Genomic DNA, 14,090 nt, shown 5'->3' with positions numbered 1-14,090 from the left:
AGGAAGGTAAACAGGCAAACAGATAAACCTCCTAGTGTTAGCTTGGCAGTGTAGAGGCGTCCTTCCACCTCCATGGCATATTCTGCTACGTCATCAGGCTGACAATTCTTGATAGTGAGTGTCAACTCCTTTCCCTCCTTCTTGATCTCAATCCTGTCAGAGGGAGTGATCTCCTCATCTCCTTTGAGCCACTTCCAGTTAGGAGTGTCCTTGAACAGCTCGCATTTAAATGTAGCAGTAGCCTTCGGTTTCACATGCTGGTCTCTCAGTGGTTTCACAATCCAATCTTTGATGATTTCTGTTGGAGATAAACATTGTATTGTACCATTACAATCACAATGTGCACCATTAAATAATAACGTTAGAACGTTGGAACCAGAATAGAGAAGCCAAATAGGCTTAACCTTAGCTTAATTTATCTAACTTCAGGAGGGTTTTTTTAAAAAAAAGATTTGAGGTAATGTAATAACACCACAAGAAGTATAACTGTTTGTCATCAAGTATACGTTCCTTAGAAAGCAACACTACTGATGTAATGTAACTGTATTTAGGGACATGTACAATGACCTCTTCTTCTTACCAATCACTTTAACATTTGTTGTAGTCTTGACATCCTCCTGGCCAGCCACTTCACATGAATAGGAACCAGCATCTTCCTCTGTGCAGTTCTGAATGGTCACAGCATGCTGCATACCAATGATATTGATCTGAACCTTGTTGTCCTGCTTCTTCAGGATCTCGCCATTCTTCTTCCATACAACATCTCTCTCTTTGTTCAACTCACAGGTCATGTACAGAGGCTGACCTTTAAGAGCTGAAGTCTCCTCCTCCAGCTCTTTGATCCATTTCACAGGTAGCTCTGTGAGGAGATGAAAAGGAAATAAGCGATTTGACAGCAGTTGGTGCTTAAATATGATTGTGTGAGATATTTTTTATAAGACAGTGAAAAAAGAATACCTTCAACAATGAGCTTAGCGGTGCATGTTACTTCCTTGCCAGCGTTCTTGGCCACACAGGTATATTCACCAGTGTCGGACAGCTGGACATCAATAATGTGCAACTTTCGATCTTTGCCATCAGAAGTGAACTTGTGCTTGGGGCTCTCACGCAGGTTGCTGTCATCTTTCATCCATGAAGTAACAGCAGTAGATGGTGAGACCTCACACTCAAACACAGCAGACGAGCCAATAGACTCGGCTTCCTGCAACACAATGTCCTGAAGCTTCTTGATGAACTTCAGGGGGACAGCTTTGAGCTTGAATCCTGCGAAAGGTTCCTCCGGTGGTGGGGGACCCTTTCCTCCAGGCCTCAGGCCACGACCCCTGCCTTCTCCAGGGGACGGGGTCTGCTTGGCTGAAAAAGATATTAAAAATGAAGGATGAGGAACATCTTAGTTTTTTCTTGCTGAGAATTCACAGGCACAGTTCATAGATGTAATAAGACAACAGACTTACGTTTCAGCCCTCTACCTCTCCCTCTTCCTGCTTCCTCTGTTGGTTGTCCCTCTGTTCAGAAACAATAAAAATAAGTTTGCTGCACACAATGTTATTGTATATTAATGTCTTTATAAATATGCCACAGCTGGGAGATATGTAATGGACCACTGAAGTGGATAGGCAAATATGACGCGACAGTGATGGTACATATATGAAATAATGCAATGAAATGAAGGCAATGAAGATGATGAATAATGCATGATTTCAATTCTGCAGTGATGTATCTTCACATGATGAAGAGATGGAATGACAAACAGAAATGTAGAGATGGCATAAGTGGAGAAAACACATGTTGCACTGATGAGATTGGCTTGATATTGAAATGGCAGACACACAATTGACATGACAGAAATGAGAGAAAGCAATGAACATGACCAGACAGTTTGACAAACAAAATGATGATTAACATAAGTACAAGAAAGAGATGGTGTAAATCGCGTCACATGTAAGATACGATGAGGTAAAGATGATTTAGATGGAGGCATGATGGTGGAAATGGGTAGAGATTATTCAGGTCATGAAGGGAAGGTTTTTCTTGGTTGTCACCCCTTGAGCTGGGGCTGCCACCATCTCACCTCTGCTGGTCACCCCTGGAACTTCCAGAGCACCCTCTTCTCCTTCACCTTCCCAATCCTCAGAGCCGTAACTCTCACTGGGAACCAGCTCCCAGCCCCAGGCCTCTTCCTCCTCCTGCTCTGCCTCTTCCTCGGCCTTGAACTCCTCTTCAAACACCTCTTCCTCTGGTTGGGTGGCAATCTTCTTCATCTGAACAGCTCCAGGAGAGACCTCCTTTACCAGTGGAACCTTCCCTTTATCGGGTTTTGCTGGTTCTGCAGCCTTCTCCTCCTCTGGTGATGGCTTCTTTGGGACCTTTTTAAGAGTCACAGCTTCAATAGATTCTTTTGGTGAAACAGTTTTAGGGACCTTTTTGAGTTGATCAATACTAGGCTTCCTCTCAACAGGGACTGCCTCTGCTTCTTTAAGCTTCTCAACTTTAGGAGATGGCGTCTTTTTCAGCTCAACCTTCTTGAACTGCTCCACAGGCTTCAGAGCAACTTCTTCCTTCTCCTCTTTTGCCTTGGGCGTGACTCCCTTCTTCAGCTGCAGAGGTTTGGGTTCCTCAGGAACCTTCTCAGGTTTCTTAACAGGAGCTGGCACAGGAGACACTGTCTTCTCAGTTGGAACTGCCTCTACCTCCTTTGGCTTCTCCAGCTTCTTCGCTGGAGCTTCTGGGAGCTCAGGTTTCTTCGGTCTGGCCTCTGGCTCTCGTTCTTTTGGTTTTTCCTCTGGACTGATGCGACGTCGGTGCAGGTCATCAATTGGCTTTTTCTCTTTCTCCTCTGCTGGTTTCTTCTCAGGTTCTGCTTCCTCCCTGGAAGGCCTGGAAAAGGGTTTCAGCTTGACACTCTCTATCTCTTGTTCCTGTGTTGGGACTTTCTTCACCTTAGTGGGCGCTTTTACCTCCTCTGGCTCTTTCTCTGGGGTTTTCTTTTTATCTAATGGCTTTGGCATCTTGGCTGGTGGCTCCTTTTCCTCGGGAAGTTCTTTCTCAGGTTTTTTTGGAAGTTCTTTGGTTTCTACCTCTCTTGGAATTCTCTCTCCTTTCTGGAAAGGCACAGTGTCCCTGTCCGGTCTCTCAGTTTTGACTGTCTCTGGCTCCTCTGGTGGTTTAACAGGCTTCTCAAATGGTTTTAGTTTGACTACTTCTGGTTCCTCCTCATCCAAAGGCAACTTTTTCACTTTCTTCAAGGCGGCACTAGGCGGGGCAGGTTCCTCTTCCTTTGGTGTCTTGGGTGTTTTCTTAAGAGAAATCTTATCATCTGGTTTCTCATCTTTTGGGACGGGTTTCTGGCGGGTCCATGCATCTTTAGGAGCCTCTGTTTGTTCCTTTTCTTTAGGTTTCATAACTTCTGGCTTTTTTACTATATCTGCTTTCTCCCGAGGCTTCCTCTCCTCCACAGGTCTCCTGGTTGCGACTGACATCTCAATAGCCTCTTCTTTATGAACCATTTCCTCAACATGGAACACAGTGGTCTTGGTGACCTTCTGAGGTTTTTCCTCTTCTTCAACCTCTTTAGGTGGAGCTGATGGAATCTTCTTCAATTTGATGATCTCCTGCTCCTCTTCCACTTCCCTCAAGACTCTGGTTGCTTTCTTCAGGGTGGGAATCTCAAACGTCCCTTCCTCTTCCAACTGAATTTTACCTTTTTTGGGCAAAACCATTTCTGAGGCAGCAAAGGTTTGACATTATTTAATGACATTTAACTGCCATCACAATGTTTACAAACAGAGCACAATAAATACAAAATACAGAGAAAAAAATTTTAATAAACTATCAAATCATTTTAAAAATAAATATATATATATATATATATATATATAATATATATATATATAAATAATAGACACACAAAAAAAAACACTATGTGTGTATATATTTTAATTGACTTAAAATAATTTTGTGGAAAGCTTGTTTTGATATGTGTGTAATGAGGCAAATACAGCTAATTAGGGGTCAATTCACCAAGAAACACATCCAATTGATGATCTGAATCTGAACTGCAAACCAGGTGTAGTCTGTAGATTTGTGGTGCTGTAAACCGAATAAGTGGTGTACCTTTATAGCCTACAAGTTGTACTACTATATGTACTGTATGTACACTGAGTGGTAATCGGTACTCCTACCTTTCTTGACTCCTCCTGGTGCTTCGACGGGTCCCTTGGTTTCATCTAATATAGAGGTATAGTTCAGAAAGTTGTTAATTAGGCCAAATAATTGGTCATGAATAGCAGTGTGTCTGGATTAAAAATGGGAAGACCTTACAAAACTGTGAGATTTGTCATCCAACAATAATAAATAATAAGTATTCTTAGACAGAATGTGGATGACAGGTGATAAAGTTGTGACTGAGATGCAAAGTAGTCCAGCACCACATGATTTAGTTGAAAGACATGAAATATAGTATCATAACCAAAGATAAAGAGCTGAAATGAAGTTATGTCCAAGGACAAATGCAGCATGCTTGTGTTGGATTTAAGGCCAATGAATTAAAGACCCAAAAATAGGACACACGTATATAAGACAGACTCAAAACAACAACAGTGAAGACACACAAGTGGATGGTGATATAGTCAAAATTTGCAATGATGGCACAAGATGTGAAAAAGATGAGAAGGACTAAAAAACTCCAACAAAGAGGTTGTTTCCTTCTAAGTCCTTCAAATACTTATACCTGTCTGAGGAGCTATCTTTTCTACCATGACTGGTTTTTCTTCTTCCACAACTATCTTGGTTGGTTCTTCAGCCTTTGCGACAGGCTGTGGCTTGGTCACTTCAAGTATAAAAAAGAGGGAACTGAAGTATTGTAAAGTATCACCAAAAAACATTGTCTTTCCAAAAGCACACAAGGTGTTGGTATGAATTTGTTAAGAAGTATGGTCTAGATACCTGGCTTAGGTTCTTCTTGTGGAGTAATTCTCTTCTCCAACTTCTTAGTAGTTTTGTCAAGGACTTCAGGTTGTTTGACAGCTTCTTGAACTTTTACAGCTGTCTGTGGTTTGCTCTCTTTAAGTACAAAGTATACAGGGAATTCAACAGGAAGATTTCCACAGACTTCATTTCAGCTCTGATAGCTTGTCACCAAAAAGAACTCAAATTCATAATGCTATCTATGTTCACAACAATCTTTTTTGCTTCCTTTCTTTCCAGAATATATTATCTTTAATGACCTGAATAATATGTTGGGTTTCTTCAGGATAAAGTTTCAAAGATTCACAGTTGTCCAAGAGTGACATTCTCATACGAATGTCTTAAGAAATGCTTTATACATAAACACACAGACGTAAACACCAAAACACTAAAAGAGAAGTTGGGTACCTTGTTGAGGAGCGGCTGGCTTTACCAGTGGCTCTATGACTTGTGCTGGTGGCTGCTTCTCCTTCACAGGAACTTGGAAATGAAATTATATGACAATCAGAACCTCAATAAGAGTGATGGGGTGAGCACGTGCCATGCAAAGACAAATAACACAGAGATAGCAAAGAAAGTCCACATGAAAACATGGAAAACAGAATTTGAAGATGGGAGAAATTTCAAAGAAATTTCCACAAAAATATCTCACCTCACCTCACCTGTGAAAAAACTTTTCCTCCCCATACACACATATACAGTAACATATAATGGACACAACAAACATAGAATTAGAAGAAACGATGAGAAAAACCCAACATACAACGTGAAACTGTGGTGGTTTAGATATCAGGTGATAAGAGACCAAAAAAGACTGTCTGAGTCGACAGCATAGCAGTTCTTCACAATGAGCAAGAGTACAATTGGTGCCCAAACAAAATGGGTGATATGACATGGATATCCTCTTGAAATGATGACAACAAAGAGGTATGAATCCTTAAGAGGATGATAACGGGAAGGTGCACAACAATGTTTGGTGCTCAGAAAAAAGAAAACACGGTGCTCGGTGACACTTAAAATTTTTCCCTCTATACCTCTGGAAGATTCTTGAAGGGAGACATTTTCTTTCCTTTCTGGTTCCAAAGACAAGACTCTTGTCTCTATGGTGGAATAAAGCCTTTGAGCTTCTTCCTCTTTTCTGTCTATGGCTTCAACTTCCTGATGAGGGATGTATTGGACATCTGCTTCCAGACAAGACTTTTCGACTTCTGATTCCCATTTTCTGGTGGCACCTTTCCTGTATTCTGTAGCATCTGTTTTGTAGTCAGCAGTCTCTTTCTCAGTCATCTTTGGCTTGGTTTTATCTGTTACTGAGGGTTCTCTGACTGTGGGCAGCTCATGCCAAGGCATCACATCAATATATTTTTTTGACTCTGTTGTGGTAGGTTTGTATTCTTTGGAAGTCTTTACTTCATTATCAAACATATCTTGGAACTGATACATTTCCTCACCTCTTTTTGCAGGTGTAGCTAACTGCTTGCTTTTGATTTGTTCTTGCTCAATGGCTTTCATGTCTGTTTTTTCTTTTCCATGAAACTCTTTAACAATTTTGCCTTTCTCTATCACTGTTTTTGTCTTCAGTTCCTTGGGTTTAGCCAATTCCAGTTGTCTTTCCAAAGCATCCTGCTCAATTAATGGCTCTTTTGGTGTTGCCTCCAACAGCGATGTATCTGTGGGTTGTCTTTCAACTTGTTCCTGTCTCACTTTCATTCCTTCCATGGAAGTAACTTTGGCAGCTTGCTCCTCAGTAGTGACTATTTTTGGCCATTCATCTCGTTTTGTTTTAATTTCCTCTTTAGTTGTCATTTGTTCTTTGAGAATTTCTCTTTTGGTATGCTTTTCCAGTCTGCCATCTGCTGCAAATGATTCTTTAGATATCACCTCAGTTGTAGGCATTACTGCAGCTTTGCTTTCCGTGTGTTCCAGCCTCATTTTTGTTCCTTGAATAGGACTAACTGTGGTTGTTTTATCTTTAACTGTGGCTGTCTTTGACTGAACTTCTTCTACAAAAACATCAGATTTATCACTTTCATGCAAAGTCTGTTTTTGAACCTGTATTTGAGTATCTCCAACAACTTCTCCAATTCTGGTGTATTTTTCTGTATCTTGACCTCGCTGTAAGTCTTGAACAACGGACTGTGCTGTAGTTGTATATCTTTCCACTGGAGTAGCTTCAGTAGTTTTGTCACCAAGTATTTCAACCTTTGACTTGCTTTCTTGCAATTTAACCTCTTTGGTTTGATCAAACCTCTGTCTGTCATCTATTGTGGATTTGCCTTTCTCCAAAGAAATACCGTCTGACTTGTTAACCTTTTCTCTCAATGTAATATCTTTCACTAGATCATCTGGGGAAATATACCTTTGAGGAGTATCTAATATAATATGTTGTTCTTTTGCAATCAGTGGTTTTTCATATGCAATGTTCATTACAGGTGTCCTTGAAGCCTTTCTTTCTATCTGTTCCTGCTCTTTTTCTGTAGTCGGAGTAACACTGAGAAAAACATCCTTAAATTTGTCTGTTTTAGACTGAAAGCCTTCACCTGTAATCTGTCCTCGGTCTGGTTTCTTTGGAAATGTACTATCACATTTATCTTCCTCACGCTTTGGTGAATGGACAACTGCCTTTGCTGTAGTATCTTCACATTTCTCCTTTTGGTGAGTAAAAGCTGTCACTTCTGCCTTTTGTTGAATTTGTGCCGGCTTTGTTGGTATTGTTTTGTCCACAAATGTGATTTTTTCACTTGTTAACTGACTTGTGACTTCTGTTGAATGATCTTTATCTGTAATCTCATATTTTTCAGCTAAGATTTCATCACTTTCCTTGACGGGCTCTGGACTTTGCGAGTGTCTTATAAGAGAGATCTCACTGGATTCATAAATGTCCTCTTTCCTTGAATCAATATGTTTTACCAGCTTGTCAGGGATAATAAGTCTTTGGACAGTGTCTAATTTAAAATCTCCATCTTTAACTATGAGATGTTTTTCAGATGCAACCTCCATCACAGGTGCAATGGAAATTGTTCTCTCAACTTGTCCCTGTTTTGTTTCTGTTACTTCAAATGGAGTAACACTACCATATTCGTTTTTAACTCTAACTGTCCTGGACTGTACTTCTTCATGGGGAATTTTTGTACCTTTGTCCAATCTCTGTACTTTCTCTTTTGGTTTCTTTGACTGAATGTCTTTAGTCTCTTTGTCCATCACCTCCATTAGAGGAGCAACAGCTGTCTTTGTTTCAATTTGCTTTTGTCTTTGTTTTATTTCTTCAGCTGGAATATATGTGGTGGTTTTGTCTGTCAATGTAAGTTTTTCTGTAGCTTCTTGTTCCACTGAAGAGAGTTGATATTTTACTTCTGGTTCGGATGCAACTGAGGCCTTTCTTTCAATTTGTTCCTGTCTGTCAGGTAATTTCTCTCTAATGGGCATAACTCTGTCTGATTTATCTTGAACTAGGTCTACTTTTGACTTGACTTGTTCAATTGTAATGTCTTTTGTTTCCATTTTCTTAGAAGAAACATCATCCATCTCATAAACATCCTTTTTTATTGATGTAATTTCTTTCACTAGCTCATCAGGTGTGATATACCGCTGAAGAATGTCTGATTTAATATCTCCATATTTCACTATCAGAGATCTTTCAGATGCAACTTCCATTAAAGGTGCCACTGAAAACTTTCTTTCAACTTGTTCCGGTTTTGTTTCTGTTACTTCAAATGGAGTAACACTGCCATATTCATGTTGTACTACAACTGTCCTGGACTGAATTTCTTCAAGAGGCATTTTTGTACATTTGCCCATTCTTTGACCTTTCTCTTTAGGAGATTTTGATGTCTTTTCCTGAACATCTTCAATCTCTGATGTTTTGTCAAACTTTAGCCCTTTCTCTATTTTGGTTGTCTTCTTTTTTGAAATGGTTTCTGACTCATCTATCATCTTCAGGCAACCTCTTTCCGTCTGTAACTCTGTTTTTGTTACTTCCATTACAGGAGAAACTGTTGTCTGTGTTTCAATTTTTTTCTGCCTGGTTTTCATCTCTTCAGCTGGAAGAACTGTAGTGGTCTCGTCCAATGCACCAAGTTTCTCTACCAAAGTGTGTTGATGAGTTATGTCTGGGTCAGCACCTCCTGAAACATCTCTTTTAACTTCAGGCTTATCTATGTCTGTCTTGGTCTTGGCTTCTTTAATAGTAATACGTTTATAAGTATAATCTGTTAAAGATCCTCCATCTTTTATAATTTGAGATTTTTCAGATGCAACCTCCATCACAGGTGCCACTGAAACTGTCCTCACAACTTGTTTTGTCTCAGTTATTTCAAATGGACAAACACTACCATATTCATTTTTAACTGTAACTATCTTGGAGCAGACTATTCCACTCATTCGTTCTTCATATGATTTTTCTGGCAGAGCTGTAACTGAGCCCTTTCTTTCGATTTGCTCATTCCTTGTGGGTTTTGTCACTATGGTTGGAGGGATTTGGTTAGTTTCACCTTTGACTGCTTCAACTGTTTTCTTGTGAGTTTTGACCAATTTTTGGGCCATGTCTTTTTCTTGAGAAATTTCACCTGGCTTCTTCTCTTTTACTTCCATTTCAGGTGTAACCTCTGTCTTTTTCGTTTCAGTTTGTTCCGGTTTCATTTTCCTCTCTTCAAGAAGAACAAATTTGTCAGTTTTGTCTTTCTTTGTATCTCCTATTGACTCAATGTCACCTGTCTTTGCTGACTCCTCTTCTCTTCTGGTTATTGATATTTCTTTCTTTTGAGGAATGGTTTCAAATTGACTGGTGTCTCCATTTCCTCTTTCTCTGTCTATAACAGTCCCAGCATATTTTTTTGGAGAATCACACTCTGCCAAAGATTTTATATAGGTTACTTCAGGCTCGGTTGCCTCTGAGGCCATGCTGGCGATTTCCTTCTGTTTTTTCAGGGTCTTCTTTTCAACAGGAGCCACTTTCTCTATTTTACTTTTCACTGAGACTAAGTTGGACCTGATTTCTTCAACTGTAATGTCTTTTTCTTTCCTGAGAGCAATGTCTTTGAATGCATCATCAGATGTGACTGTCTGTTGTGGAATACCTGTTTTAGCTTCTTTATCCTCTATTTTTACAGGTTTTCCAGCTGCCTCCTCAATCACAGGTATCCCTGAAGTAATTCTCTGGACTTGTTCCTTTGTGATTTGTGTTGCCTCAAAAGGTGTAACACTACTGTATTCATCTATAACTGTCTTGGCAAGGACTTCTTCAACTGTGATCTTTTTAGATTTGGCTGACTTCAGCCTTTTGTCTGTTTGAGGCTCATCTTTCTTATGAGAAAAGGGTTCTAATATATCACCTTTGACTCGTTCCTCAGACCCAGTTTCCTTGACAGCATCTTCTCTCAACAACTGCTCCTTTTCCTGTTTTGTTCTCCACTCCCCAGCCAGCGGTGTTTGGCCTTCTTTATCTTTAACTGTGACAACCACTGACTGGAATTCTTCATCTATTATATCTCCTGCCTTTGGTTCCTCCTGTAATCTCTTTACCTCTGATGTTTCTTCCTTTGAGGTACGAAGCTGAGACTTCAGAATTCCTTTATTTCCTGTTTTTTGAGTTCTAGCATATTTTTCTTGAGTATCTTGCTTCATTTTTGGGGTCCCATCTTTAATTGGGGTTACTTTTACAATGTCATCCTTATCTGTGATGAATTTAGTGGGGCTTTGTTCATATTCAGCCTCTTGAGTTTTGGCTAACTTTTGTTGTTTCTGCTTTTGGGATACTGATGCCTTTGGAGGGATGCTGTCTGCCACATTAACATCCTCATCAACTGCTACAAATTCCGTTTCTTTGAGTTCTTTATGTTTTTCAGGAGCTACTTCCAATTCTTCAGTTGTTTCCTCCATTAAAGGTGTAACTGACACCTTTCTTTCGATTCGGCCCCGTTTTGATTTTGTCTCTTTAATAGAACTAACTTTAAAAGTTTTATCTTTGACTGTATTGACCTTTAGCTGGTCTTGTTCAACTATAATCTCTTGTGGTTTGGTAGATTTACATTCTGGTTCCTCCTCTGGAGACACTGATTTGCTCTCTGTTGTAACAATTTTCTCATCAGATGTTTCTGCATGTTTTTCAGGAGCTATTTCCAATTCTTTGGAAGTTTCATCCATTTCAGGTGTGATTGAAACCTTTCTTTCGATTTGCTCCTGTGTTGTTTTCCTTTCTTTAAGAGCAGTAACTTTAAAAGTTTTATCTTTGACTGTGTTGACACTTAGCTGGCCTTGTTCAACTGTAATCTCTTGTAGTTTGGTAGATTTCCTATCTGGCTCTTCCTCTGGAGACACAATTTCCTCATCAAATGTTGCATGCCCAGTGACAACTTTAGTTTTATCATGTTTTTCAGGTGTACCACTTTTAATTGGAGTCACCCTTTCAGTTTTATCCTTTACAGTGATGAATTTTTGTGGGATTTGTTTGTCTGCAGCCTCTTTAGTTTTTGCTATTTTTTGTCCTCTCTCCTTCAGGGATTTTGATTCCTTTGGAGTTATGTCCTCTAACACATCAGTTACCTTTTCAGGCATTAAGACAGTTTCTCTGGTTTCTGTATGTTTTTCAGGAGCAGATTCTACCTCTAATTCTTCAGAAGATTCCTCCATCAAAGGTGTAACTGAAACCTTTCTTTCATTTTGTTCCTGTTTTGATTTAAGTGATTTAAGAGGAGTGACTTTGAAAGTTTTATCTTTAACTGTACTGAACTTCAGCTGATCTTGTTCAGCTATAATCTCTTGTGGTTTGATATGTTTCTGTTGAGGTTCTTGTGGGAATACTGATTCACTCTCTGTTGTGTCCATTTCCTCACCAGATGTTGCATGTTTAGTGACTACCTTTTTAGTTTTTACATGTTTTTCAGGTGTATCACCTTTAATTTGAATTAATTTTTCAGTTTTATCCTTAGTAGTAACAAACTTTGGTGGGGTTTGTTTGTTCTCAACCTCTTCAGTTTTGGCTGTCTTCTGTCCTCTCTCCTGCACGGACATTGATTTCTTCTGAGAAATATCCTGCACCACATCAGTTGCTTTATCAGCTGCTGTAAATTCAGTTTCCTTGATTTTTGCATGTTTTTCAGGAGCTATTTCCAATTCTTTGGAAGTTTCATCCATTTCAGGTGTGATTGAAACCTTTCTTTCGATTTGCTCCTGTGTTGTTTTACTTTCTTTAAGAGCAGTAACTTTAAAAGTTTTATCTTTGACTGTGTTGACACTTAGCTGGCCTTGTTCAACTGTAATCTCTTGTAGTTTGGTAGATTTCCTATCTGGCTCTTCCTCTGGAGACACAATTTCCTCATCAAATGTTGCATGCTCAGTTTTATCATGTTTTTCAGGTGTACCACTTTCAATTGGAGTCACCCTTTCAGTTTTATCCTTTACAGTGATTAATTTTTGTGGGATTTGTTTGTCTGCAACCTCTTTGGTTTTTGCTATTTTTTGTCCTCTCTCCTTCAGGGATTTTGATTCCTTTGGAGTTATGTCCTCTAACACATCAGTTACCTTTTCAGGCATTAAGACAGTTTCTCTGGTTTCTGTATGTTTTTCAGGAGCAGTTTCTACCTCTAATTCTTCAGAAGATTCCTCCATCAAAGGTGTAACTGAAACCTTTCTTTCATTTTGTTCCTGTTTTGATTTCAGTGATTTAAGAGGAGTGACTTTGAAAGTTTTATCTTTAACTGTACTGAACTTCAGCTGATCTTGTTCAGCTATAATCTCTTGTGGTTTGATATGTTTCTGTTGAGGTTCTTGTGGGAATACTGATTCACTCTCTGTTGTGTCCATTTCCTCACCAGATGTTGCATGCTTAGTGACTACCTTTTTAGTTTTTACATGTTTTTCAGGTGTATCACCTTTAATTTGAATTAATTTTTCAGTTTTATCCTTAGTAGTAACAAACTTTGGTGGGGTTTGTTTGTTCTCAACCTCTTCAGTTTTGGCTGTCTTCTGTCCTCTCTCCTGCACGGACATTGATTTCTTCTGAGAAATATCCTGCACCACATCAGTTGCTTTATCAGCTGCTGTAAATTCAGTTTCCTTGATTTTTGCATGTTTTTCAGGAGCTATTTCCAATTCTTTGGAAGTTTCATCCATTTCAGGTGTGATTGAAACCTTTCTTTCGATTTGCTCCTGTGTTGTTTTACTTTCTTTAAGAGCAGTAACTTTAAAAGTTTTATCTTTGACTGTGTTGACACTTAGCTGGCCTTGTTCAACTGTAATCTCTTGTAGTTTGGTAGATTTCCTATCTGGCTCTTCCTCTGGAGACACAATTTCCTCATCAAATGTTGCATGCTCAGTGACAACTTTAGTTTTATCATGTTTTTCAGGTGTACCACTTTTAATTGGAGTCACCCTTTCAGTTTTATCCTTTACAGTGATGAATTTTTGTGGGATTTGTTTGTCTGCAGCCTCTTTAGTTTTTGCTATTTTTTGTCCTTTCTCCTTCAGGGATTTTGATTCCTTTGGAGTTATGTCCTCTAACACATCAGTTACCTTTTCAGGCATTAAGACAGTTTCTCTGGTTTCTGTATGTTTTTCAGGAGCAGATTCTACCTCTAATTCTTCAGAAGATTCCTCCATCAAAGGTGTAACTGAAACCTTTCTTTCATTTTGTTCCTGTTTTGATTTAAGTGATTTAAGAGGAGTGACTTTGAAAGTTTTATCTTTAACTGTACTGAACTTCAGCTGATCTTGTTCAGCTATAATCTCTTGTGGTTTGATACGTTTCTGTTGAGGTTCTTGTGGGAATACTGATTCACTCTCTGTTGTGTCCATTTCCTCACCAGATGTTGCATGTTTAGTGACTACCTTTTTAGTTTTTACATGTTTTTCAGGTGTATCACCTTTAATTTGAATTAATTTTTCAGTTTTATCCTTAGTAGTAACAAACTTTGGTGGGGTTTGTTTGTTCTCAACCTCTTCAGTTTTGGCTGTCTTCTGTCCTCTCTCCTGCACGGACATTGATTTCTTCTGAGAAATATCCTGCACCACATCAGTTGCTTTATCAGCTGCTGTAAATTCAGTTTCCTTGATTTTTGCATGTTTTTCAGGAGCTATTTCCAATTCTTTGGAAGTTTCATCCATTTCAGGTGTGATTGAAACCTTTCTTT

At 39.1% G+C, this 14,090-nt stretch overlaps 1 protein-coding gene across 1 annotated transcript in view; it reads right to left on the bottom strand.

Moving 5' to 3' along the window:
* The window catches only part of LOC108874713 (titin-like), a 203,254-nt gene that overhangs the window by 102,932 nt on the left and 86,232 nt on the right, over positions 1 to 14,090 (bottom strand). The window contains 9 exon segments of the mRNA XM_051073998.1: positions 29 to 298; positions 581 to 859; positions 958 to 1,353; positions 1,455 to 1,505; positions 2,072 to 3,721; positions 4,182 to 4,226; positions 4,730 to 4,828; positions 4,945 to 5,061; positions 5,374 to 5,445. Of these exon segments, the coding sequence (XP_050929955.1) occupies positions 29 to 298; positions 581 to 859; positions 958 to 1,353; positions 1,455 to 1,505; positions 2,072 to 3,721; positions 4,182 to 4,226; positions 4,730 to 4,828; positions 4,945 to 5,061; positions 5,374 to 5,445 (2,979 nt within the window).

Source organism: Lates calcarifer, linkage group LG1, assembly GCF_001640805.2.
Source record: "Lates calcarifer isolate ASB-BC8 linkage group LG1, TLL_Latcal_v3, whole genome shotgun sequence".
Taxonomy (NCBI): Eukaryota; Metazoa; Chordata; class Actinopteri; family Centropomidae; genus Lates; species Lates calcarifer.
This window is presented reverse-complemented; position numbering and strand designations above follow the sequence as displayed.